The sequence below is a fragment of the Microcaecilia unicolor genome, chromosome 1 (assembly GCF_901765095.1).
Source record: "Microcaecilia unicolor chromosome 1, aMicUni1.1, whole genome shotgun sequence".
Classification (NCBI taxonomy): domain Eukaryota; kingdom Metazoa; phylum Chordata; class Amphibia; order Gymnophiona; family Siphonopidae; genus Microcaecilia; species Microcaecilia unicolor.
Window position 1 is genome coordinate 708,765,509 of NC_044031.1, and position 24,426 is coordinate 708,789,934.

Consider the following 24,426-nt stretch of genomic DNA (forward strand, 5'->3'; position numbering starts at 1 on the left):
GCCTTTTTTTTTTTTAAATCCGTGCAGCCACGCGGGCAGCGCTTCGCGTCTGCCCTGTGTGTGCTGCTGTGAAAGAAGTAAATCACTAGCGCTGGCTTCGGGCCTTCCCTCGATGTCCCACCCTCTTGTGAGGTAACTTCCTATTTCCTCGAGGGCGGAACATTGAGGGAAGCCCCGAAGCCAGCACTGACGATTTACTTCTTTCACAGCACACGCAGGGCAGACCGCGAAGCGCTGCCTGCGTGGCTGCACGGATTTAAAACAAAAAATAAAAGGCAGGCGGGTGGCAGGAGAGAGACGCGACTGAGCACACCCCACCTGCGGACACCCGGGGCGGACCGCCCCGCCCTTGCTACACCACTGGGCAAGACAGTTTTAAGTCCTGGTCTGTATGCTAATTTGGTGTGCCATTTTGGGTATAATGGAGCTGTAACTGCTTACAGAATTATAATGAAAAAAAAATCACAAGTTTATTTTTCTTCTATACTGCTGTAAATTTTCAGTGATGCCTGTTTCTGTGTACCATGGCTGGTAAAAGGGGTGTAGTTACTGTAGGGGTGGAGTCATAGTGACCCTGCCCTAAGGTTACTCATAATGAGTACCGGTACCTTTTTTCCAAGGGGGAAAAAAAAAAGAAAGCACAGTCTATTGCTATAGTTAATTTCCAGGCAGAAGTGACTGCTCTTACCACTGTACTACTACTACTATTACTATTTAGCATTTCTATAGCGCTACAAGGCATACGCAGCGCTGCACAAACATAGAAGAAAGACAGTCCCTGCTCAAAGAGCTTACAATCTAATAGACAAAAATAAAGTAATCAAATCAATTAATGTGAACTGGAAGGAAGAGAGGAGGGTAGGTGGAGGCGAGTGGTTACGAGTCAAAAGCAATGTTAAAGAGGTGGGCTTTCAATCTAGATTTAAAGGTGGCCAAGGATGGGGCAAGAGGTAGGGCTCAGGAAGTTTATTTCCAGGCGTAGGGTGCAGCGAGACAGAAGGCGCGAAGTCGGGAGTTGGCAGTAGTGGAGGCGGGAACAGATAAGAAGGATTTATCCATGGAGCGGAGTGCACTGTCCTCCTTTTTCTGGAGCCATATGGTAACCCTAGGTGTAGGGAAGGACGAGTGTGGAGAGATACTGGGGAGCAGCAGAGTGAGTACATTTATAGGTTAGTAGAAGAAGTTTGAATAGGATGCGAAAACGGATAGGGAGCCAGTGAAGGGTCTTGAGGAGAGGGGTAGCATGAGTAAAGCGACCCTGGCAGAAGATGAGACGGGCAGCAGAGTTTGAACCGACTGGAGAGGGGAGAGGTGACTAAGTGGGCGGCCAGCAAAAAGCAGATTGCAGTAGTCTAAACGAGATGTGACAAGGGTGTGGATGAGGGTTTTGGTAGAGTGCTCGGAAAGAAAGGGGCGGATTTTACGGATGTTGTAAAGAAAGAAACGACAGGTCTTGGCAATCTGCTGGATATGAGCAGAGAAGGCACTAGGCACTGTACCTGCCTAATGCATTTTTTTTGTTTTAATCCAGAAGACGGGAAGGTGGTGAGGTGGGCGGCAAGATCGATAGTATGGTCATTGGAACCGACTCTGTGGCTGCTGTGGGTGCTTGAGCACCCCCCAATATTGAGAAAATTCCTTGTATGTGGCCAGGGAGTGGCAACTTCCATTGGGTTTTAGCACCCCAATAATTTTGAAAAGTTGGCGCCTATGGTAATGGTACAACAGCGCGAGGGCCCAGAAGCCAAGATGATGATGATGATGAGGAAGAGGAGGAGGTGAGAGGGAAAGAAAACGATAGTAGGGCATATAGGGGGAAGGTTCTCTTGTGCTCTGTGCCATAATGAAGTGAAACTTTCCACGTATTGAATGAAACAAAGCCCTGCAGCATTCACTTGCGTTGTATTTTGTTTTTCTAATGCGTCTTATTTCGTAACATCGTGGTGGAATTCAATGCACATATAAACTGATTTAAAAATATGAAACGGGATCGTCAGGATTCAAGACCAGCTTTACAACCCCGCCCCCCTGCTCTGGTAACCGCCCCTCCTCATTCACAGGTCACGAGTAGACACCGTTTAACCTCCGACCAGCAGAGGCCGCTACAACAGTACCTAGCCGCTGCTTCCGCAGCAATCGTAAATGACTTCCGGGACGTATAGGCTAGTGGGAGGGCTCGTTTTTGCTGTGCGGTATCACTTCCTTTTGCGGGGAGCTGTTGCTGCTGTAGTAGGGCCTGCGTGTCGGCGGAGATGCGCGTGGAGAAGTGTTACTTCTGCTCGGGGCCCATTTACCCCGGGCACGGGATGCTCTTCGTGCGTAATGACTGTAAGGTGAGCGGCTGTGGTGTTGGAGTTTGGTGTGTGTCTTTTCTCTCCCATCCTCTCTGTTCTCCGCGTTATCGCCGCCTCGTTTCTACCTCACTGCCGCAATAGATGATAAAAGACTTTGATCACACCCTAATGCATGTATAATGGTAAATCCTTTGGTTAATTAAAACAGCTAAGCCTTTTGGGGGGGGGGGGGGAGGAGGAGAGGCCTTGAGTAAAATAAAACTATGTTTATAATTGCTCGAAGCGTTGCAGTACTGCTAATTTTTTTTTAAGATGTCTGAAATTCTATGTATTGACTGTAGGGAGAAAATGTGCATATGGATACATATGTATGAAATGCACTGTTTATGTTAGGTTTTCAGATTCTGCCGTTCAAAATGCCACAAAAACTTCAAAAAGAAGCGCAATCCCAGAAAGATGAGATGGACCAAAGCATTCCGGAAGGCATCTGGCAAAGAAACTTACTGTGGTAAGGAAGCAGGATGCTTTTAGAATTGTATTATGGGATGAATAATAACTGGTTGTCTAGGAGTGGCCTAGTGGTTAGGGTGGTGGACTTTGGTCCTGAGGAACTGAGTTCAATTCCCACTTCAGGCACAGGCAGCTCTTTGTGACTCTGGGCAAGTCACTTAACCCTCCATTGCCCCATGTAAGCCACATTGAGCCTGCCATGAGTGGGAAAGCGCAGGGTACAAATGTAACAAAAAAAAATAAATTAAATAAAAAATTAACCTTCACACTCTGAAACACGTAGGGGGTCTTTTATTAAAGCTTAGCTTCAGTTATCTGCAGCAGGGCCCATAGGAATAAAATGGGATCTCCTGTAGATAACATGAGCAAAGCTTTAGTAAAAGACCACCCCCCCCTAGTCTGGCAGCAGCTGGTTAGGCTTAAACTAGACTTCCATGGGAATGGGGTTCCCGTGGGGACAGAAGCAGTTCCTGCGGGGTTTCTGTGGAAGTGTATGCTACACTTGCGCCAGCCTCTCACCTACCGAGTACCAAGTTTTTTGAGTGCTGTCTCTTCTTCCTCCTCCTTCCTTTAACAGCACAGATGCGGAAAGTCTCCATTAAGTAGGTGGTAGAGACACAAATGGTGACAAAGTTCAAAAAGGTGTGGGATGAACCCAGAGGGTCTCTAATTAGAAAGTGGATGTGTCGAGCGACTCTGGCTGTGACGAACTAGGGCCGATACCAGGCAAACTTGTATGGTCTGTGTCACATATATGACAATCTGGTTTAGGATGGGCTGGAAAGGGCTTAGACAACAACTTTAGTTGCTGGAACCTGAGAAAACTGCTGTACAGATTTTCACGATCTGTGTCCCGCAAATGAGAAGATGAATAGGCTGGAGTGGGCTTCAAGGGCAACTCCAGGACTTGGAACATAAGGAATAAGGCCACATTAGTTGGTTTTGAACCCTGGGTTTCCCACTTCTCAGTCTGCTGGTCTAACCACTAGACTTCCTGTGTTTTATATATTCCCCTCCCCCACTGATATGCCTTGTGACTTTGAGCAAAGCACTTTATCTCCTTTTGCCTGAGGTGTTTGGTTAGAATATGAGCTTTTTGGGACACTGGTTTTGTCCAGGCAAAAAAACATGGAAAGAGGAAATGAGCTGAAATTGGAAAGATGGTCTAAAAATAATTAAAATCAAGATGGTTATTGTTTAGTAGTAGGCTCGTACTGAAAGCTTAAACGATTCCTACATAACCAGTGTGTGGTGGTTGAGGATATCAAACACTGGGTTTCTAGGGTCACAGTTCTATGCTTTAAACAAGGGTCTCAAACTTTCATCCTCAAGGTCACAATGGGCTATCTGTTATAGATCTACATGCCCCACACTCCCACTGTGTGCAGATTTCTCACGAAGATTCAATAGGGCTATCCAGAAAACCTGACAAGTTTGCAGTCCTCTTAGACTGGAATTGAAACCCCTGTTATTTGTTGTCATCTGAAGATGGTAGAGAACTAGCAGTTTCTGAGGCTTACCAGTATCATAATAAGGAAAATAACTAGGAACATTTCATACATAGGAAAACAAAAATCACACTTTTGGCCTGGGGGAATTCTGTGCAACTGCATAATGGAGTATTTGCTGAATTCTCCCTGGTGCAAAATTTACCTCTTTTTCCACTCAGAATTTGCAAGCACAGGCTGGCATGAGCACAGTGATGCAAAGAACAAGTTCTGCACGTTAGCAAGAGGAAGAAAATAACGCTGCAGCTGATGCTGTTTTTCTTCTTGCACCACATGGCCCTCAGAGTGTGACCCATGCAATACTTGACCTCCTGTTTTCATGAGACTTGAAAAGCAACTTGGAATTTCAGGAACTATCATGCATATTTTCAAAGCACTTAGCCTTCCAAAGTTCCGTAGTAATCTATGGAACTTTGGAAGGCTAAGTGCTTTGAAAATATGCCTCATCATGTGACTTGTACTCAGAGCCATGCAGTGCATGAGGAAGCCAGCTATTCTGGGGACGGTGCCTATAATATGGGTCAGTGAGCAGGAGAGAGGGGCAAGGGGAATGGCAGGTGGAGGCTGACAGCTAGGAAAGGGGGGGTGTGGGCAAGAGAGATTAGGGATGTGAGAGTGCTGGGGAGCAGGGGAAATGAGGGGTAAGTGATGTGTATGGGGAGGGGGGATCAAGGGAGATCAGTGTAGAACTTTATGGTTAAAGCTTTTGGCTTTCAGGGACTTTAATTTTGCAATCTGTGGAGCCCAAAACAAGCTGCAGGCAGCTCCACTGACTTATTTCAACTGCTTAAGACAGTTATGAAAACCACTGTTGACTGCATTAATGACAGCTATAAAAAGTCAGCTTGGAGCAAACTTCAAGATTAATGAAATCACCGGGTACCTGGAAGTACTAGTTGTGAAGGAGATTCTGCACCAAAAACTGCATCTTTAAAAACTTTTCTGTTTTGAAGTTAAATTTGTAATTGCTCAGACGGTGATTGTTGTATTTCCGCAGGACTAAAATTAAAAGAAGGCTAGACACTTATGCCACTAGCATTTTAGTTGTTAAACATTCATTAGTGGAGATTTAATAAAAAGTCTAAATTAAATTTTATTAGCTTTTAGAAGTAGATAAGTGCCTCCATTGTGGTGGCTGTGTTTTTGTAAACTCCATCGGAGTCTTACTGACTGGGCTCATGGCAATCATTCAGATGTAAAACTTGGGAACAGGATAATTAAATACTACATTTGAAGTGAATCTTGACTTGCCCTTTTATGAGTTTGTATTTTTCTCACTTTTGGAAAAAAGAGAAATAAGAAATAAGGATATTTTGGTGGTTGAAAAGGTAGAGATTTCTGGTTTTCTGCAAATAAGAAATTATTTAGTTATTTTTGGTATCTCTGTTTAAATACCCTTAAAACATGGGTCTAGATTGCTGTGGTGGTCAGTGTGCTAGGTTGTAGTGATTGGAATCTGTCTTCCAGAAGCAGTTTAGAACTTTTGTCCTTTATGAAAGATTTTGTTCTCTGTGTGATTGGGATGCAGAATGTAAATTAACTTGCTGTCATTTCTTTTTAAGCAGCTTATAATCTTTGATTTGTAGTTTTGTGTTCATCCTGTTAGTGTTAAATTTTTAATTCCATTTAAATGCTTTATTAGTGTCTGAGCAGAAGAGAATCATCCATACAAACATTTTTAAAGAATTAACCCCCCCCACCCAACAGCCCCAGATCCCACTATTAGTGAGACATTCAGGAGGAAGAGTCAAATACACAGCAACATCACATTTTATTAAACATGTATATATATCTGTAATTTAATTGCTGTTTGAGCGACTCTGTACCTGTTTGGCTTTCCATTTATAATAGGGTTCCCACCTTTCTTCAAATGACTACATGATCATGCAGCTTAGCCATGAGTTTTAACATTGTGCTTACAGTGTCCAACATCTAAATGCTGGGTCTTTAACTCTATTTGTAGCCTTTAGCAATTGTTGAATATTATGATCCCCTTGGGGCGATCCCAGTTACCTAAACTGCTTTGAACTGCCAGCTAGTAAAGGCAGTTGAATAAACAAACCCTCAAATTATGGTGAGTGGTACATTCCTCCCCCCCCCCCCCCAAAAAAAAAAAAACAACAACAACAAAAAAAAAATCAAAATTTTCTCTCTAAAAGGACACATCTAAGGAGAGCCTCACCAAATATAGGTGTAGTCTCCCCTCTCACCACTCTACCTCCAACAAGCAATATTGTTGGAGTTTCTTTTTGATGGAGGAAGGCTTATCTTCTGCTTTGCAATGTCCCCTGTGAGTTAGGGTGGTAGAGTGTTACTCCCCCCCCCCCCCACTCCCATGCATATTGTACAAGTTTCCAGTGTCACAAGATTCAGAAAGGATAATCATTTGCCACACATTTGAGAGACTGAGATTATATCCCATATACCTTGCTTAAGAGTGTGGTTAATTAAGGTCGTGGTATGTGCAAAATGATGATGATTTGTCTTGTTTGATCTACAGTGGGTTGTGATCCTCACCCTGCCATTTCTCAGTCACTTAAGTAATAAAATTGGTGGAGGAAAAAAAACCTCATATTCCTGATCAATCCATTTGTTGTCATCAATAGTCATTGCCATAAAAAAATTCCACTATACTATATATCTCATAACTATGGTGGTAGAATCAAACCCACCACATTGGAATTGTGCAGTCTATGAAAACAGTGACTTATCTGAAGCAGCAGCTCTGTTCTCTCTTTTTTTTTTTTTATTGCCACAAATCCAAACTCACAGACGCGCTGACTTTCCAACAAAGGTTCAAAATAGTCTTTCAAAGACTTTGTTGGAAAGTCTGTGCATCCATGAGTTTGGATTTGTAGCTATGCAAAAGAGAAAGGAGCCACTGCTTCAGATAACTGACTTTTTTCATAGATTAAGTAGCGTGGAGTCTTGCTACATTTTGGGATTTTGCCAGTCATGTATGATCTGGCTTGGCCACTGTCAGAAACGGGATACTGGGCTAGATGAGCCTTTTGTCTGACCCAATATGGTAACTCTTACTTCTTATAGTCTTAGTGGTTGCATAGCCAGTAGCCTCTAGGTTTAGTTAGCCACTGTAAATAATGTGCTGTTTGAGATGTGTATCAGCAGTACTACGTTGCATGAACTGGCTTGGAGGTGTACAGTTGAAGACTCGTTGGCTTAGTGCCATTCAGGGGGCTAGGTTCATATAGGGGGGGGAGCAGGGAGGTGCTGCATAGAGGAAATCCAGGCACAGTTTTACAGTTGCACCTGCTGGAGAGACGGGGTGCATACATTTTGAGGTTCCTGAGGGAGCCATTGTTTTATAATCCATGGCCAGAGATTGGTCTAGCCAAAGTGACAAACAGGGAGGTTAAAAATTGAGAGAGGTCACGTGGCTAGTTGAGAATAAAGGTTCGTGGTGAGGTAGCTTCAGGAGAAGAAATGAACTAGGCGTCCCGAACAGGGGGCAGCATCCAGTTCTTTAACATAAATGCATATGATTAAACAGACACCTTAACTCTGAATAGTTTTGTTAATTCATCTACAAGTTTACTCAGATGAGCAACTTTCTATGTGAAAGATGCATTTTCTGTTGCAGTATGTGTGAAGAAATGCATAGAAATGGTGTGTTTGGTTAGGTGATGTGTAGCTAACCGTTTTAGGCCCGCTGGAACACCTTAAAGAAACCATACTGAATCAGACCAGTGGTCCATTGAGCCCAGCATCTTATCGCTGAGGGGCCCTTTTACAAAGGTGCGGCAGGCTCTACACATGTGCCGCTCATGCCAAAACAAGACTACCGCCAGGCTAGAGTGCCCCCTGGTGGTAATTTTGGATTTGGCGTGCACCCATACCGCTAGGACAAATTAAAAAAAGAATTCCTACCGTGTTCCTCATTTCTGGTGTTAATCGGCAGTTGGCGTGCGCCGACCAGTCACCATGCATGTAGCAAGTGAGCCCTTACCGCTAGATCAATGGGTGGTGTTAAGGACTCAGGCCATAAATAAGCAAACACTGGTTTCAGTTTTACCGCAGGCCCTTTTCCCGGCCCATTGAAAAAAAGCCCTTTTTCCACACGTGGTAAAGACTGGTCCGACGCTCGCCAAAAACACGTTCCCACACTACCGTGGGCCACTTTTTGCTTCTGCTTAGTAAAAGGATCCCCCTGAGAGACTGGTCCAGGTCACTTGAAAGTATGGATCTGGCAAAAAGGAAAGCCGATTCCATGTTCCTTCCTCTGAGGTCACAGCTGGAGGCTCCTAAGGCTGTCTGGCAACATACTGATTAATGGACTTGTTTAAGAGTTGTTAGCTTGAGGTGCACTTAGAGCAGTATCCTTTATGCAAGATGGCGATTTTTTGCTAGAGGAGGTGTGAAATGAAATCTGATGCAGGGCGCTGTCTCATCTTCTGAGGCTATGTGTCCAGTACTCTGTTACAAGTTCAAGCTGCTCTTTTTTGTTTTGTCCAGGACAATGCCTTTGAGTTTGAGAAGCGAAGAAATGAACCAGTCAAGTACCAGAGAGAACTGTGGAACAAGACAGGTAAGCAGTTTAAACAAAGTGAAGCCCTCCCCCAAAACCATCTTACAACAATAAGAACAAAATGTAGGTCTCAAAATGCGATTTCTTTGCTGTAACATTTTAAACTTTCTCCTTTTCAGTTGAGACAATGAAGAGAGTTGAAGAGATTAAACAGAAACGCCAGGCTAAATTCATCATGAACAGGTGAGGATATGAAATATATACCTGAGATGGACAAAATACATAAATCTGTGGAAGGATATATTCTGCTATGGTTGTCAACATGGCTGTGAATATGAATTGAGGATATTCCTTGTTGAAGCAATTTTATTTTTTTTTTGTATTTGTATCCCACATTATCCCACCTATTTGCAGGCTCAATGTGGCTTACATAGTTTTGTTAACATTGTCATTGCAGGGTGACAGTTACATTTAATATTGTGCAGAGGTTAAATAAGGGTAGAAAGAGGAAGAAAGGATTGATTAAGGTAGTTATATTAGGTGAACTATCTTGACTGAGTGGGTTGTCGGGTGAATTGGTGTGGCTATTAGTTCTCATTGTATGCCTTGCTGAAGAGATATGTCTTCAGAGATTTGCGAAAGATATTTGTTTCGTCGATAGTTCTCAGGTCTGTAGGCAGTGCATTCCACAATTGCGTTCCCAGGTACGAGAATGTGGTAGCATGCATCTGCTTGTACTTTAGTCCTTTACAGCTGGGGAAGTGCAGGTCGAGAAATTTGCGGGATGATCTTGTGGCGTTTCTTGGAGGTAAGTCTATGAGGTTTAGCATGTAGGTTGGGGCGTCTGCGTGAATGATTTTGTGAACAATCGTGCAGATCTTGAACGTAATGCGTTCCCTAAGTGGGAGCCAGTGGAGCCTCTCTCAAGTTAACATGAAGAAAAGTATGTTTAATTATGCCAGAGTTACCCCAAGAAGTAGAAAAAACAGGTTATAAACATGATGAAATACAGATAATGAAAGCCCAAGTGAACGCTCACACTGGACCATTCATGTTGGTGCCATATTAGATACATGCTGGGAGAGCATCCTGGTTGTTTTAATGGTTTTGCTTTAAGCTATATAGATACAGCAAGGAGCCAGATATATTCACAGGAGGAAATCACTTCTAAAATTTGAGGAGGTTCAGCAAGATTCATTTTCATTCTATAATCTTGCACACATTTTCGCATGTAGGTAATAGAATAGTATCAATTACATGTGTAAGTTCCTGCCTAGGAAAGCTATTAATAGCCATTAATTGGCACTGATTTGCAGTTAATGCTCCTACTGCACTTAGGTGGTAGTCTATAGTGTTAGCACCTAAATTCTACAGCACGTAACTGTGAGAGGAATGTGAGCATGAGGGGCACAGGCAGGATAAGGGAGTGCTAAGCTTTAGAATACTGTCCATTAATGTGCATAACTTATGCTACCTCAGTCCTAAAGCGCAGACTTAGGCTAGCAGTTCTACAACAGTAATTTAATGTGGAATTGCTGGTATAGAATTCATGTGTTCTGCCTGAATTTAGGTGCCCTTAAAGTGTGTATCTGCCATCCTCTCCTCACCTTCAGCCCTTGAACTTTTCTGAACATGATGTGACTCTGTAGAATTGTAGTTTTTTTTTTTGTTTGTTACATTTGTACCCCGCGCTTTCCCACTCATGGCAGGCTAAATGCGGCTTACATATTGTATACAGGTACTTATTTGTACCTGGGGCAATGGAGGGTTAAGCGACTTGCCCAGAGTCACAAGGAGCTGCCTGTGCAATTTTTAGTACATTACATTCTAGTCTTATATTCGGCCAATGCCTTGTCAGTTCTAGGCGGATTATAGCATTAAGCAGCTAGAACCACGTGTCTAGGAATAACTATACTGCTAAGAAAATAGCTATCAAAACTAGACAGAAACATCAAGTATTACTGGATAAGCCAAATTTTATTCTATCCAAAGCTCCAAATACTTTCTACATGATCTTGTAGCAGTGGGTAGGGAGTTCAAATTGCCACCATCTGATATGATAAAGGAGAAGAAAGCTGTTTCCTCATGGCTTCTGAAGCATACCCCTCATCTCTTCGGCACCCTTCACCCAGATAGTCACATGCTTTCAGCTCCCATGGCGCCACTCTTCAGCTCTGGATTGCCTGAATGGACATGGGGTGGGCTTTGGGGATCCTGCAGTTCATCAAAGACACACTATTTCTGGGCTCCCAAACGCAGCTTTCTAGAATATATAGTGTATGTATTAAAAAAAAAAAAATTCTTCTGTGGGTACTAATTCTTCTGACTCCTGCCTTAGGCTGAAGAAGAACAAGGAATTGCAGAAGACACAGGACATCAGAGAAGTGAAACAGAACATCCACCTTGTGCGGGCACCTCATGCAGGTGAGAAATGGCTTTAATTTAAGGAGTTTGGTACAAACTGCTGGTTTCAATTTGTTTCCTAAGCATGCAGCATGCTTTTGGTTTCTTTCCCTTGATCAAGTGCTATTCTTGTAAGGTGATCTGAGCATCTTTTGCAATGATTCTGCATATTCCATTGTGTTCTTTCATTTTCTTACACCCATATAGGCCAGGTAACACTGGATCTGTCTTCAGTCCTGCTCTTTGATAGATGTCACGCTAAAAGCGTCGCTTTGCTTGGTGCGTCAGTGTGGCAGAGCCAAGGAGCAGGAGCCAGAGCTGTTTTTCTTGATAATGTGAAATCTGTTGACGGGTCAATAATGTGGAAGCATGTATAAATATCTTAAAATGCACCGTTCAAAATAGTTTTGCAAAAAATAGTTCTTTAATGATGGGCTGAGCTTGGGAGTGTGATCCAAGGACTAAGTTCACAAATCATATGCTATTCATTGGAGACAGACCCTATAAAGTAAAGGGAAACCCCTTCTTAGAAAAAGGGAAACTGAAAGCATGATTTAACAAGTATAACTTATGGAATATTTTCAATTTTATGCACTGGTATTCCTAAGGTTTATAAGAACATAGGCATGCTCTTCTGGTTCCGACCCAAAGGCCATCAAGCCCAGCATCTTGTCTCTAGGCAGTGTTCATTCTGGGGCACTAGAAAGTACACAGCACGTCTCAAAGAATAGATCCATTCCTTGTGGTTCACTCTCTGGGATAAGTGATGGCTTTCCCAAATCTGCCTGTCTAATAATTATCTAAAGACCTTTCCTCAAGTAATTTGTTCAGATATTTTCAGCTCAGCTATGGTAGATGCCTTGAACACATCCTTGGACAACCAATTCCACAGCTTAATTATGCATTGTGGGTGAACCCCCCCCCCCGTTCTCCAATTTGTTTTAACTTTCAACAGTTTTATTGATGACACTTAAATAAAGAATTCATCGACCTATGTGCACAAAAATGTAATGCCAAAGCAGTCATAGAACAAACAGTAGTAAAGGACGTCAGACTTTTTTTGTTGTAATAATTGCCCCCCCCCCCCCCCCTTTAGCCTATTACTTTAAAGTGCAACATTGTCCTAAATGTCACATCAATCGAATATACCTTACCAACGATACAGTATAAAATGTAAAGGAATTAATGTTAAACTGAGCTTATACAGATGCCAACAACTAGGTGTCAGCAACTTAGAAACAATTATTGCCCCTCCCAACAAATTCTCCACCCCACCCCATCAGATTGTAACCCAACTAAATGGAGGGGAGAAACAGAAATAGATAAGCATGACATTAGCAGAATTCCAAGAAGTGAAACCAGAGACCTTGTTCCTTCAAGTCTCTCAGATCAATCAAAACACAATGAAGCCCCTAGTGGAGATGCCCTTATCCTCCCCCAGAACATCCCTACCCACCCCATTCACATTGAGCAACCTCACGCAATTCCTGAAGAATGCAACCTATTTAGCAAGGAACTACGCCCTAACAAAGTCAGGATGTGGCGATAAGAGTCCCAGATAAGTAGAAATCTCTGCGTCTGCTTGCGGGAAGAGGAGGCATCTTAAGCCTCCCAAAAGGCCAAAGCATGCACCTGATTTCTCCAACCCCAAACGAGGGAGTGTCTTCAGAGGGCCACACTTGTACCACATACTTAAGAGCTACTAGTCTCAGCTTCTGAAATAAGACACCACCCCCATCAACCAAGCCCATGGAACACAAGGGACCACTAAACAAGGCTGAAACAAAAAAATTGGTTAGGTCCTCCCCAAAAATTTGAAGCTTCTGACAACTCCAAGAAGAATGAAAAAAGGAATTGTCCTCTGCAGAAATGCTAAGTAGTAGTAGTAGAACACTTGAGGCAGTGTGCAGTAGGCAAAAACCCCACCCTAAAAAGTTGCAGCTGAGCAATATATGCCCTATGCAGAAAACAAAAATGTGTCTCCAGGACAGTCGTCCTATTATGTGCGTCATATTCTTTAATGCTAGCAGTAGATCCCAATCCAACAGCCCCCCCCCTCAAGTCCGGTTTCCATCTTTCTCGCAGCCAACCAAATTCCTTCCCCCACACTTGTTCCGTTAACACTTTATGGAGGCCAGCAATGGACAACCTCTACTCAGAGGCAAAAAAGGCCCTTAAGCTTTCCCCCAGTCGCAATTCCAAATTCACTAGAGTAATAGTGCTTTGACAGTATGCAAAGTGATTCCCCCCATTCCCTGGACTCTGGAATGATATCATCCAGCAATTTTAGTAGTCCAGTTGGTGTAAGGTCATATTCTAAAAGTGTCAAGCCCCATGCCTCCCATTTAGCAAATGCTCGATTCTCTCTTCCGGACAGAAAAGCAACATTGCCATGAAGAGGCAATTGGTCTGTCACCAGCGGATTCCCCCCCCAACTGGCCAATCAAAACCTCCAAGCCTCCCATAAGAGACGGAGAACACTCAGACCCCAGAGATGTGGAAGTACCCAGTATGGGGCCTGCAACAGGGAGAGGAAGTGATATGACAAGAGCTCTCTCGTAAGACACAGAGGTGTAGTCTTGACCACCAGTAATCCAGTTGAAAAGATGATGCAGTAAGCAGGCCAGGTTGTAAAGTCGAATATTTGGGAGACCCAATCCCCCCCGTGGCCCAAGCACTCGCCAACCAAAGATATATGATCTTAGCTTTCTTACCCCCCTCCCCCCACCAAGCAAAATGTGGAAAACAGCCTATTCAGGCGAGCGAGATCCTTATTTAATAGTTGTAAAGGGAGGGTTTGGAGTAAATAGAGCCATTTAGGAAACAGCCATCTTGATCAAGTTTAGGTAGTTGATGCCAAACCTCCAGCTGGCGGCTCGTCTCCTCCAAAAGTGTGGGGATATTACTTGAATACAGACCATCATTACTAATCCCCAGCTGTATTTCAAGATAGCAAAACATGCTGGCTGCCCACCGAAGAGGAAACTCTTCTTCCCCCCCCCCCCCCCCCAAAACCGTTGAACTGCATCATCCGATGGTAACGCCTCAGATTTCTGATAATTAAGTTTAAAACTGGCAAAATTCCCATATTCAGAAAAACATTCTAATAAAGCAAAGAATTATACGGATCCAAAAGATGAACTAGCAGGTCATCTGCAAAGGCAGTAAGTCTAAAACAATGGGTGCCCATCATCACCCATCTAACCTCTGGATTAACACACACATTGTGGATCAAAGGATCCAAAGTTAATACAATCAATAGTGGGGAAAATGGGCAACCCTGGCGTGTGCCACGTAAAGTAGGAAAAGCCTCTGAGGAAAGCCCGTTAACCACTACCAAAGCCCGGGGGTCTGTATATAAAAGTTATATAGAACAGATAAAACATTCCCAAAACCATATGCCCGCAAAACGGAAAACATAAAATCCCAGTTACCCTATCAAATACTTTCAAAGCGTTGAAGCTCACTAATAGAGGGCAGATGAGGGTTGACAGGAAACATTCCATCCTGTTGGCCAAGATTTTGGCAAGGAGCTTGGTCTCTACATTTAAAAGGGAAATTGGTCAATACAAGTCTGGGGACAAGAGATCTTTTCCCAGATTCAGGAGAACTATCTGTGCCATGTTCAACACTCCCGGAAGGCGGTCTGAAGCAAGAAGGGCAGTAAACATCTCAGTCAGTGGTAGGATCACCTCCTCTGGATCTCAAACTGTGTTAAAAGTTGCCCTCCACCACCATGGGCTTCTGGATGTAAGGAAGCAAACGGTCCAACAGGGATTTATAGAAAGTCCTACTGAACTGATTGGGAGCATAAACGTTACCAGGAACAAAACACTGCCGACAAATAGTGACCTCACATAAAACTACTCGACCTTCCGTGTCTGCTTAAAGTTGTCGTACATGGTCCAGGACCCTCCGAGAAAGTTCCGCTACCCCCCTTTGTTATTAATAGTAACCCACCTTCGCTTCAGTTTAGCATATTCAGTGGCCGTCAAGTGCGTTTCTTGTAGTAAGACTGTATCTGCATGGTGCCTTTGCAGAACCTGCAATATCTTAGACCTTTTAATGGGAGGAAAGATGCCCCCTACATTCTAGGTAATTATTTTAACCATTAGGTTACACCAGGACGCAGAGAAGGACTCAACCAGAAAAACTGTGAATAAAAAGTTTAGGGCAGGCTGTGCTAGCCTCTAACCCGCCTGCTTGAGATGAATATCCCAGAAAAAAAATGGGTTAAATTACATCCAAGAGGTGTCTTGCTACTCCAGTTGGTAAATATGAGGTCCACAACCCTCTCCTTCCCTAACCTACCAACCCCCTACCCTCCCACCTACATTTCCTAAACAGTCCCCCTCAACCATCCCCCACTGATCCCCAAAGTAGGGAAAAAGTGTCACACAAGGGACAGATCACACTCCCAACACCCATCCGCCCCGACACATCCACACCCCCATACAAGCACATCAAACCCCAAAACGCTCCGACAGCTATTATCTATAGTCAACCAACACACACATCCTCCATTCAAATGCTACCCGTCCACTAACCAGTGGGGAAAAAAAGATTTTTTTGTTTTTTTTTCCCAATTTGTTTTAAATCTGCTGCCTATTAGTTTCACAGATACTTGTGATTTTCAGTTTTATTCTCTGGCATCTATCTTCTCAGAATTATAGAATGCATTATAAATAGTCTTACAGTTGTATTGAATCTTGATATACTGCCAGATCCATAAAAGGAAATGAAACACAATACCATAGGAAAATATAAACACAATAACCATAAGAGAACCAGTTATAAAAAAACAAAACATTACAAGAACCAGTCTACAATCATGGTGCTCCATTAAAAAAAAAAGATGAAGACTTCTGTATCACTAGTGACATGGAGCTGCCATTGCTACATTATTTACCTTGGTTGGGGTATTTTCTTCTCCTGGAGCTGATTAGTAAACTGAAATTGTGCAAAAAAACCCCCAAGATCCTGTGGTTTGTCTAACGGTCAAAACTTTGCAGTTGAGTCAAAAACAGAGTATTAGGGGTCTTGTTTGACTCCTTGATCACCTTTTCCTCCCACATTAACTATGTAAAAAAAAAAATTGTTCAGAATAAGACAGCTACGTCTAGTCAGATCATTCTTGACCAAAAGCCTTTGCACTGTTAGTTCAAATTTTAGTCCTACCACATCTGGATTGCCTTAATATCTTATTTCTTGGTATTAAGTGTCAATATTGGAAAAAAACTGCAAATTATACAGAACACAGCCACTAGACTAATATTCAAACTGAATAGATATACTAGTATTTCATCATATCTTATCAAACTGCACTGGCTTTCAATATCAGAAAGAATTAGGTTTAAAGCTGCTTGTTTAGTTTTCCAAATCTTAGGGTTTCGCATCTGAATTACTGACTAGGGCCGCTTCACTGTGTATGGTCCAGTCTAACGAACTGAAGCAACAACTGATGCTACAGTCACTGTTTCATAAGGGAATTCAACATCAGAAGATCTTTGGTTCTCTATTCCCTGCACTAGGAGTTATATTATGGAACTCTTTACCTATTGCCATTAGAACAGACAATGGCTGCCTTAGCTTCCTGAAGAGACTAAAAACTTTCTTTTCCCAAAGACCGTTTCATAACAATCCATTACTACTTTTGTTTCCTCAAACCATCCATAAGAATATCCTATAATGTTCTTTTATCATGCATAGAAAAAGGTTTCTGTCTTTGCCTCACCCAGAATGTAAACTGCAGTGAATCCTGGAAAAGGGGATATTAGTGGTATACAAGAATTGAATCGATTTGATTTAGCAGTGTTCCCAGTAGTTATCTGAGGGACATCCGTCTCCTTTCTATCCACCTGACTGGTTAAGCTGTCTTCCAGTTTGAATCACTTGTTCCATAAGCCTGTGGAACCCAGGGCTGGCGTTAGGGGGTGGCAAACAGGGCAGTTACCCTGGGCCACTATACCATAGGGGGCCCCAAAACTGCTTCAAGCTAAAGGAGGCATATGCTAAAGGCCAGCTTTCGGGCCCCCTCCCCAGTTTCTGCCCAGTGCCTCTGAATGTCTAACAGCCACATTGAGCCTGCAAATAGGTGGGAAAATGTGGGATACAAATGCAATAAATAAAATAAACTGTAGTGGCTGGGTGGAATTCCTAGGTATCCCATGCAGGATCATTCATCTTTGTTTTGCACAAATATTCTTAGTCATGAAAATGTGAATTTGGCCTACTGTGATATGCTATTTGAATGTCAATAAACATAAGTGAGGATAATACGTATACGATGCCAACACATCTATAGGATGTAATTCCATAAAAGACAATAAAACTTAGGTGCTAAAATGATGAGCGCCGAGTGAGTATTCTGTAACAGTTGCTGGGCATCCAGATTCCATTATAGAATAGTAGGTGTAAGTCAGTGGCAGCCGCCAGCGTGGATTTAGATGTATGATCCACCTGTGTCCCTCCCAGTTGTGTGCCGTAGAAGTCAGCATCCAAGTTTATAGAATAGGGTCATAAGTCAGTTATGTGCATAACTGGAAATTAGCGCCAGTTAAAGCTAGTTTATAATTATGCATGTAATTGGCCCTAAATTGGCAATGCTGTTCTATAATTGAACACCCAACTGCATGCTTAACTGCAGGAGCCTTATATAGAATGAGGGGGATAGTCATTGTTTTCAACTGAAAAGCTGCTGACCTAAATTAAGCAACTTAGATTGTACAGCACTGTGTAACCCTGGTAGCGCTTTAGAAATGTTAAATAGTAGTAGTAGTAGATCATAAATGATATCACTGTTGGTACAGTGTTTAAAGGGTAGTTTGTTTTTTTTGTCATTAAGGGACAGCTCTGGGCTTCATTATGATGACTTGCATTGATGATAACAAAAAGCACGCTCCTACAAGAGAAACGTTTAGATGGATTCAGTTATAACTTGTGTTTCCTGCTCTTCTTTTAAGGCAAGGCAAAACTGTTGGAGGAAAAAATGGTGCAGAAATTACAGCAGACTGTGGACATGGAAGAAGATCCTTAAGAATGTGGTTTCTGGGGCTGGCCAGCATGGACTTCAGATTCTCTGCTGTGTGTTGGAACTTTACATTCATGTTTGCTATTCGTCAGTGAAATAAGTGGGAGTTCAAGGCAGAGTGATGTCTTCTCTTTAGTGCATCTATTTGCCTTTTAAAAATAACCTGCAGTTGAAAATGTTCATTGGGGGAGAATAAATTTTTATTTATGGAATTGGCTTAGCATGTTTAAATTGTTTACAAACAAATTGTGCAGCAGTAGTTGGTAAAAATGTTGCCTTTTCTCTGGTGAAGTGATATCCGTTACTATTCTTTTATTCCATATGGGCAGTGGTCTAATTCAGGAAAGACTTCTGCTTTGGGCAGACTAGGTGGTTGCCTAGGGCAGTAGAATAGATATAGATGCCCAAACTCAGAAGACCAGGCGGTACATATACTGTCACCTGGGGGTTGGTGGGGGTGAGTGATTCTCAAATAACCCTTTTACCTGGGTAAAATGGCTTACGACTTTTGGGCATTGCCTTCATGTCCATATATATACAAAACAAAGTTTAACATTTAAAGTTCAGTGTCCAGTTGTGTGTTTGTTACATGCTTGTTCTGGGAGTTGCAGTGTTGAAGTGATAAGAGTTTGATTATTAAAATCTCTGAGGAGCCAAAGGGGGGGGGAGGAATGGGGTGTGGATCTGAAAAGTTAATCTAGGGCATCTAATAATCCTCCTCCTTCAGCTCTTGGTAGCTTCTTGTCTGCTCTCACCCAATTTAAAAATGAGAGAAGTTGATATTTTTTTTAACCATGCTGTGTTATCCGGTTTTATCCTTTTTTTAATAACAAGGCATTCATAATGTATGCATATTTGCTTCTTGCCTCTTTAATTTCAAGAAGGGGAAATGGAACAGTGGTAGGGAAGGATGGGGCTTAAGGTAGGGAAAGAGGAATTGGGGTGACAAGAGCTGGTGCATAAGAGAAGGAGGAAACTATTTTGAAGGGATTAAACATAAAATACTGGTACAAAAAAAAAAACCCCACAGAAGAGAAGATCTGAACTTCTGTGTGTGAGGAAGGTATGTGTATGATCAAGTGTTAATGACTTTCTCACTTGCTGCTTTCTGAACCAGAGCAGAAAGAAAAATATCAGGTGCCTGTTTGGATAAGTCTGCATACCTTTCAAAAGACTCTTGCTGCTGAAACTCTCTCTTGTTAAAAGAGAAAATTTGGGCATTTTTTTATTACCATTTTTGAAAGTTGCCTTGTCTTTGGGTTACATTTTGCAGTTGGCAATATCTAAAGAAGGACTGGGCCAAGATCAGTGTTTTCTGAAGCTTCCCAGACATGTCCTGGGAAGCTTCAGGATAACCACATGACTTTTGATGCACTGCCTTCATTTCACAAATGTGTCCCTTGTGGATATCCTGAAAACCTGATTGACTAAGTTTGGGAACCATGGCCTAGATGATTTCCTGGTACTTGGACTAATAAGGGTTCTGGTTAGATAAGGCTGTGACACAAATATACTCTGCCTAACAGGGCTGTGAAGTTGGAAGCAATTTGGGGTGGAATTACAATTCCAGCTTCAGAATAAAAACTTACAACATTATAACGTATGGTAAAGTTGTCATTTTATACTTATATATATATATATATATAGATTTTTTTTTTTTGTGCTGGATCTAAATTACTGGTAAATCTAGAACAAAAAAAAAAATCTAATGCCTAATATAAGTAGGAGTTCGAGTCAAAGGTTTGGTGTACCTACTCCATAGCCCAGATCTGTATGTTATATATTATGAATGTGCTTACTGTAATCCACTTTGTTAAAAGCGGGATATAAATATGAAAATAAATATTGCCTAAAGTCCTTTCACAGAATTGAAATTAAATTATTAGAAATAGTGGCAAACTGTCCTAATGTTTAGAGCAATGGGTTCAAACCCAGGGAAGCCAGATTCAAATCCCACTGCTGCGCCAAGTGATCTTAATGGTATTAACACGTCGATTACTGCAATGGAGTATGTGCGGGTTGGTGGGAACAAATCCTAAGGAAACTACTACTACTACTACTACTTATCATTTCTATAGCACTACAAAGTACAGACTGCTCAGAATACGGCAGCCAGGTTTATCTATGGAAAATCTAAATTTGAAAGCGCAAAACCCCTCCGGGAAAAACTACACTGGCTACCAATCAAGGAACGTATCGCTTTCAAGATATGTACCTTCACAGAATAATACATGGTCTAGCCCTGAGCTATATGTCTGAACTAATCGACTTACCAATTAGAAACACAATTTAATCAGCCAGAACGAACTTAAATCTTCACTTCCCAAGTTGTAAAAGCCTGAAGTATAAATCAATATACGCGTCAAGTTTCTCTTACATATGCACACAGCTCTGGAATTCTCTACCAAAACACCTGAAATCCACGAATAATCATCTAGAATCCAAAAAAACCCTAAAAACTCACCGATTCAAGAAGGCATACCCTACAGTAGCTGACATAAACACCGAATAATGAAATATGGCATTTTAATCAGGAAACTGACAGTTTTCAACCCCAATGCATGATCACACCCTAACATTTTGTCTGAATCACCCAAACCTATTTACTGATACTTTACTGTACTTACTGTAATAGTACCCCTATACTGTATTTGTTCACACTGGAGTCTGTAACCACCTCTCTGGAACTATGTAAGCCACTTTGAGCCTACTAGTAATTGGGAAAAGGTGGGATACAATGTAACAAATAAAATAAATCTTGTGCAAATCATTGAACCTTTTTTTCCTCAGGTACAGACTGGATTGTAAGCCCTTTTGTGATAGAAAAATATCTCCTATACCTGAATGTAACTCACCTTTGAGCTGAAAAAGGCACAAGTTAAATCCATAACCATTTAGCTACTAGGAATGGAAACTGTTTCACGTTTTATCTACGTATACAGCTTTGGGCAGTTCTTTATTAGTACTGGGAAAGAGATAAGTATTTTAAATAAATATCATCTGAATTTGTATTGAAATTGAAGAAAGATGCACCCTGTTCACAAAAACCTACCTCCCCACCCTGTTTAAAAAGCTGTGCTAGTGGCTGCCATTGCGCTAATGCCAACAGCCCATTCACTTTGGGTTGTGTTGGCATTTCTGCGCAACTTTGTAAACGGGGGTAAATGCATTAAACATCCCAAAAGGAAAAAAAAAATCCTACTGCTAAGGGATCCTATCATCAAAGGCATTGTGTTGGAAGAAAGCAAACAAAAAAAAGCTTAATGGGTAATTCTGAAAAGGTTGCCAAAATGTGTGTTAGGAAACTGTGCACTAAGAGCAAATTCTATTTTGGCAGTTAACTTGTGTAACTGCCAATGTAGAACACTAGCATATGTGGGCATTTACATGTCAGCATTTAGGTGCAGCCGCTTAAGCCATGTCAGTGGCTGGTGTAAATGACCACGACTAAGTGTTGCAATTGTGTGGGTAACCAACAGTATTTTGTTCCACTGTTCAATATTTTTTAAGAGAATAAACTTAATTGTTTGCTCTGTTTGTCTGGACTGATAAAGAACCCTTTCTAGGAACTATGAGACCAATGGGAGAGTGCTCCAGTAACCTAGAAATCACTGGGGATAATTAAAGAGTGGGAGACTCGCCCAGAGGCAGTTGTGACCCAGTTGGTGGGACAAGGGTGCTAGTGTAGAGCACAAGCGGCAGGTGGACCTGAGCTGTGCTGGAGGTAGACCCTCTAAGTGGCTGTGGGGTAACCCCAGATGGGTGGCTAGGCATTTCGTGACAGACCTTTGCCCTTTTTTGGTGGCAACGTGGTGGGATTGTCAGGGTAAGTGTGTGGCGTGAGGGTCACCATCCACTGAGTGGTTCAGAGTTATTTTCTATCTGTAACCTCCAGACACAGAACACAGTGAACAAATGTAGCAGTAACAGGGTCCCTTCCAGTTCAGCCTTTTTTTGGTAGTGTTAAGAGATTAGCAGCATGGTGATGGCGACTGGTACAACCCTCAGCCACTGGAGATGCCTGTCCTAACATAAGAGCAACTAGATGACCTCAGCAGGGCGAAGCTGCAGGACTGTCTTGCGCAGAGTTCTCTGTGGGGAGAGCAGACTCCTTGTGGGCAGAGGCCCGTGAGTTGACAGGGCCAGATGCCACACCAGCTGAGATCTGGCAGATCTTCATGAAAGAGCGACAGCGGCAAGAGGACAAGGAAGACCAATGGTGGCGTGAAGAGCATGAATTCCAGCTGTGGCAAGAATGAGACCAGGAAGAGCAATGGTGGCGTGAGGTGCTTGAATTCCAGCTGTGGTGTGAAGCGCTACAGTGTGAGGAACGGGAGTTCCAGCTGCAGCAGTTAAAGATGGAAATGGCTTGCATCCAAAGCTCCAGCCCAACCCCTGCTCTAAGGCCAGAGACAGGATCCACATCCCAGATTGAGCCACATAGACGCATATCTAACTGCGTTTGAAATAATTTGCTGCTTCAATGAGATTCCTCAGAAAAACTGGGTGCACAGTGAGAGAGGAAAGCTCACTGGTAGAGCACTTGAGTCATTCCAAGGACTGTCAATGGAGATGTGCTCCCAGTTTGAGGAGGTGTGCAAAGCTTTGTTGAACCATTATGCCATTACCCCCAAGACATACAGACTAAAGTTCTGGACTTTGCAAATGGGGGCGGATGATACAGTGAGTTTGTGATTCAGCTAAGATACAGCATCAGCAGTGGGTCTGATGTTAAAACCCTGGAGGACTGCCAAAACCTGATGGTCCTGGAGCAGTTTCTGCAGCATTGTTGTCCAGAGGTGAGGGGACATGTTCAAGGTCACCATCCCCATACTCCAGAGAAAGTGGCTGAGTTGGCCAACATCTTTATTGTTAACGTGCCTGTTTGGTGAAGAGAAGGTGTCATCCGCAGCAGCTGGGATCAGAGCACTAAGCCAAATATTCTTGCAACCTCAGAGAGTGTCGGCAAACTCTCTGGTGGTTTCCCCAAACCTAAAGACTTCAGGCATGAATGTCCTTGTTACCAGCATGGGAGCACAGGGCATTGCAAAGTGGATTGTCCAGAGAATCCCAAACCTGCACTAAAGAGCATTTCAGTTCCTCCACCAAAGCTGGTGTCTTTTATGGGTGACTCCAGTACCACAAAGGAGACCCACATAGTTGCAACACAAAAAGTTACTGGCCATTCATCAAGCAAGGAAGCAGATGGATTTCCACAACACTACAGCACTCCAGTAACTGTGAACCAGACCCAGGTGGCTGGGCTTGTGAACACTGGCTCTAGCATTAATTTGTTACAACCAGAGCTAGTGCCGGAAGATGCTATTCTACCAGGGCGCACTGCAGAGGAGGTGCTAGCCAATGGATCCAGAGAAAGTGTACACATTGCTCACGTATTCCTGGATTGGAGTACCAAGCCTGGTTACAGAGAAGTAGGCATAATGAAAAACAGGTTCGTACCAATGCTGTGTGGGACCAACATAGGTGCAATGAACATTACCCTTGATAGTGGAGTCAGCATTTCCCCTTTGGTGACCTGTGGTCAGGCCCGGGCGGCCCAACAAGCAAAAGCAGCAGAGATCACCTCTCCAGTTCCAGATCCTGAGCTGGTGCAGGTGCAACCAACTGACCAAGTGACAGGAGGAGGTGTTCCAGTGCTTCCAGCTGCATCAGTTACTGAGGTGACTGGGGCCGTGAGTATGGAACACCAGCAGAGACCCTTCCAGATATGGATACTGATACAGGACAGAGACATGCTTTTCAGGAAGCACAGTGCTCTGACCCTGATCTGGAAGCCCTGAGCCAGAGGGCTGGTCAGCCAACTAATGAGACTGGTAAAGATGTATCCTAAGGAAAGGGAGGTTTGTAGTACAGAGTGACTGATCCTACTAGGCCCTGGACAGCAGGCAAGCAGCTTATAGTGCCCAGGCATACAGCGAACAACTTCTACAGATTGCACACATTCCACTAGCAGGACATCAGAGGGTGATGCGCACACACATCAGATTGACCTAGAACTTATATTGGCTGGGAGTTTCTTGAGCCATATCTGACAATTGTCTAACCTGTGATGTGTTCCAAAGAGTGGGTAAGCCCCAAGATCATCCCTGAGCTCTCTTGAAACCTTAACCCATTATCAGTAAACCCTTTGAGAGTATAGCTGTGGATATAGTGGGGCCTCTAGCTGGACGGCGA

General features: G+C 42.9%; 1 protein-coding gene across 1 annotated transcript; it reads left to right on the plus strand.

Moving 5' to 3' along the window:
• The first annotated feature begins 2,180 nt into the window (after nt 1–2,180).
• RSL24D1 (ribosomal L24 domain containing 1) lies at nt 2,181–19,436 on the plus strand. Its single transcript, XM_030189187.1, is given in 7 exon segments — nt 2,181–2,333; nt 2,688–2,786; nt 2,788–2,802; nt 8,786–8,858; nt 8,978–9,041; nt 11,137–11,222; nt 18,164–19,436. Coding segments are annotated over 7 exon segments (492 nt in total). The 5' UTR covers nt 2,181–2,252; the 3' UTR covers nt 18,238–19,436.
• The last annotated feature ends 4,990 nt before the right edge of the window (nt 19,437–24,426 follow it).